This window comes from Monopterus albus, unplaced genomic scaffold (genome assembly GCF_001952655.1).
Source record: "Monopterus albus unplaced genomic scaffold, M_albus_1.0 scaffold127.1, whole genome shotgun sequence".
NCBI lineage: Eukaryota > Metazoa > Chordata > Actinopteri > Synbranchiformes > Synbranchidae > Monopterus > Monopterus albus.
The window spans coordinates 967,427-970,567 of NW_018128007.1; the positions used below are offsets into that span (position 1 = coordinate 967,427).

At 40.1% G+C, this 3,141-nt stretch overlaps 1 protein-coding gene across 1 annotated transcript in view; it reads right to left on the reverse strand.

Annotated features, from left to right (window-relative positions):
• The window catches only part of lrp5 (low density lipoprotein receptor-related protein 5), a 98,520-nt gene that overhangs the window by 52,688 nt on the left and 42,691 nt on the right, over positions 1–3,141 (reverse strand). Inside the window, exon 12 of the mRNA XM_020612711.1 lies at positions 3,074–3,120. Coding sequence (XP_020468367.1) covers positions 3,074–3,120 — 47 coding nt within the window. The remainder of the gene's footprint in view (positions 1–3,073; positions 3,121–3,141) is intronic.

The window sequence follows — 3,141 nt, forward strand, 5'->3', positions numbered from 1 at the left end:
AAAATTCATGCTATACGTACAACCAAAAAAAGATTCTGTATTTCCATAAGTGGGGTAAAACTATGGAATAATTTAAGTGTGGACATAAAAAATAGTAATAGAATTGATGAGTTTAAATATAAATATAAAGGTATGTGTCAATCAAGATATATGCAAGAACAGGATTAACGATTAATCAGGTGTAACATTGTGGGTGTGGTGTAAGAATGTTAACACTATGTAATATTTCTACTTGTGTGATGTAGAAGATAATTATCAAAGTATGTAATTATGTAAGAATGTTAACAGTATGTAATTTTTTTTAGTATATCACTAGTGTGGTGTAGAACAAAATTATCTATGTAGAGATACTGCTTGCAAACCAATGATGATAAGATGATGTCATGGGGTAGGACTGGATAAGTCTAACTTCTTCCTACTCCGTTCAAGCATGTACTAGGTATAAGCAAATTGATAATGCATTTGTGGATATGTGTGAAATTATGTGTGTTGACATATTGACTGTCGTTACATGTTTGAAAGAATAAATCAAATCAAAAACTTTTAACTATCATAACTAAATGTCTAACGTCAACCCTTCCCCTAATACCCAACCTCAAATTAATTCTGATCTGAAACCTAAAGCCAATCTTAACCCTCAAACCGTCTTTTGGAAGAGAGTGAGAAAGTGAGGACTGGCCAAAATGGCTTCACTTTGCACAAATATACTCACTCCCATGGTATAAAACTCAATCTGGTCCTCACAAAAACAGCCATACAAGCACACACATACACAGACATGCAATGGAAATGTCTTCACACCCAGCAGCAGTTTCTTTTCAACAGGATAAAAACAAGGCTGAAACATGAAAAAAAGCGCTTTGAGGTGGGTCCTTTCACCCTGACAGAGGGGGGGAGAAAGAGACAGAGAGGGAGCAGCCACCCCTTTTCAGTTGGTAAGCATTCAGCCAGAAAGATCAGGGATTCACAGTTTTGTTCTTCTCTCTTCCTCCCTTTGCTGCTATGAAAATATGTTCACACTAGTAAACTCATCCAATTCTGCAGACTCCACAACAACCACCAAGTCTCAGAGAAGACAACATCATCCAGACAATTGCCGAGAAGAAAAAGAAAACCAACCAATGAGTAGTACCAAGCTGAAAGAGGAAAACAAAATGCAGCGAAGAAAAGTGCAGAAGTGTAGCTACTGTTATGTCTGATGGAATGAATGAGAATGGGGAACACCTGTTTTAAAGAAGGTGTTTTGCTGAAGCTATAGAGGGAGGGGGGAGGGCAACAAGAACAGCCACTGGCCACCCCAGCCTCACTTTGTCCTATGCTTCTTAAACTGAGGTGTGGAGACCTGGGTTATACAGCAGGCAAGTAAATAAGACCGTTGCTGTTTTCAGCTGAGTAACACATGAACAAAATGTGGAAATATAGCTACAAAAAGTGGGAAATTCTGTGGGTGTGACGTGAACAGCTAAAAGCTGAAACAATAAATTGTCAGGATTGGACCTTGAAGCTGCCGATAATAGAGGGTGAACTCAGTTATATTGCCAGATGAGAATAAGTGAATAACTGTCTCTTTAATAAAGAGCATGGAACAAAAAACAATACAGTAAACAACGTAAAACATGATGCACACTCAAGTCGAATACAAAGTCCAGGGTCAGAGCCAGCAAAAGTACACAGCTGAGGAATTCACAAACCGAGAGGTCAGAGAGGGAAGTCCGATAATTCATTCACAGAAGGCAGTCCGAAGCAAGAGGGCAAGGCAAAACACAGTAGTCAAAATACACAACCCGGGTCAGAACAGGCGGTACCAAAGACAAGAAAGCTGGAAAGTCTGCACAGGATTGAGAGAACAATCTGGCAGCTTACTGATGTGAGAAGGCTGCTTATAATGCGGTGAAAACAGGTGCAAACAATCAGGAGCAGGTGAAAACAATGAGTGCCGATTAAAGTAAAAAGTCCGAAACTGTGGTGAAACAAAAACAGGAAGTAATGTCAAAATAAAAGCACGAGAACGGAAATAGGCGGGACAGAATCATGACATAAATTAGTTGAGAGAAAAATAAAATGCTTCTTCTTCCTAATGTTTTTAGCTAATATGTTCCAAAACATGACTCAATATGCAGAGGTGCTGTCAAAGGATCCTGTAAATAGAGATATTCCCTTTTTGAGTAGGCCTCGCCCTTTTAACCGATAAGTAAAAGCTCACTGTCAATCAGTATGCAAATGGACGTCTGGTCTACTATATCTCGTGCACTGAAGCTTCAAGCTAATATTAGCTGCAGGAAGGTGCCTGATTCTTGTATTAGCTGAGACAATAAACATAATGAGGATGAAGGGCTGGAGGGAGTGTAACAGAGATTGGGAAAGGGACCAAAATGCCAACTGTCCTCTGGTTCCAGTCTCACATGTGGGGAATTAATGCTTTCCCTCATCTTATGTCACACTAGACTGCAAATTATTTGGGTTTCAGACTGTTTAGCTTGACTTGTGCTGAATCTACACAGAGCCTACGCCATACATTGTGTGCTGGTGTGTCTGAATCGCTCTGAATGCTAGCTGCTATTGTGTTGCATTTCTTCACCACTTACAAACAATGGTAACTGAAAGTGAATGGACCATGCTGGAGTTAAAACTAATAGACGTTGAACAGCAGAAACCTTTACTGATATTACTGCAATGCAGATAAGAGAGAAGACGTCAGAGGCAGAGTGAGGAGGGAGCCACTCTGACATTTGGCTGTATTGTACATGTGGTTAGAGAATGTATCTGCCAGTAGACAAAATGTACAGCAGGTACGACCAGACCAGTGCAGACCATAATCAGACCAGACAGTCAAAAATCATATCAGACCTACACAGCAGATGACAACAATATAACATAATGGTTCATACATCTGTTCCGCTATTGCAGAACTCTACATTCTCTTGGATCACTGTGGCACACAAGCACAATTAAGTTTTCACCATTCTACCAAATATTTTCTGATTTCTCCTTTTTCTCATCTGTCCTGTCTTCCAGCTGAGAAGGAGGTGGTGACACCATAAACAGATGTGGTATAAAGTGCTATTAGACCCACCTCTATTTTGTCAGTTTGAGCATCTCCCCAGTATAATTTTCCTGCTGCGTAATCTCCTGCCAGCCCAT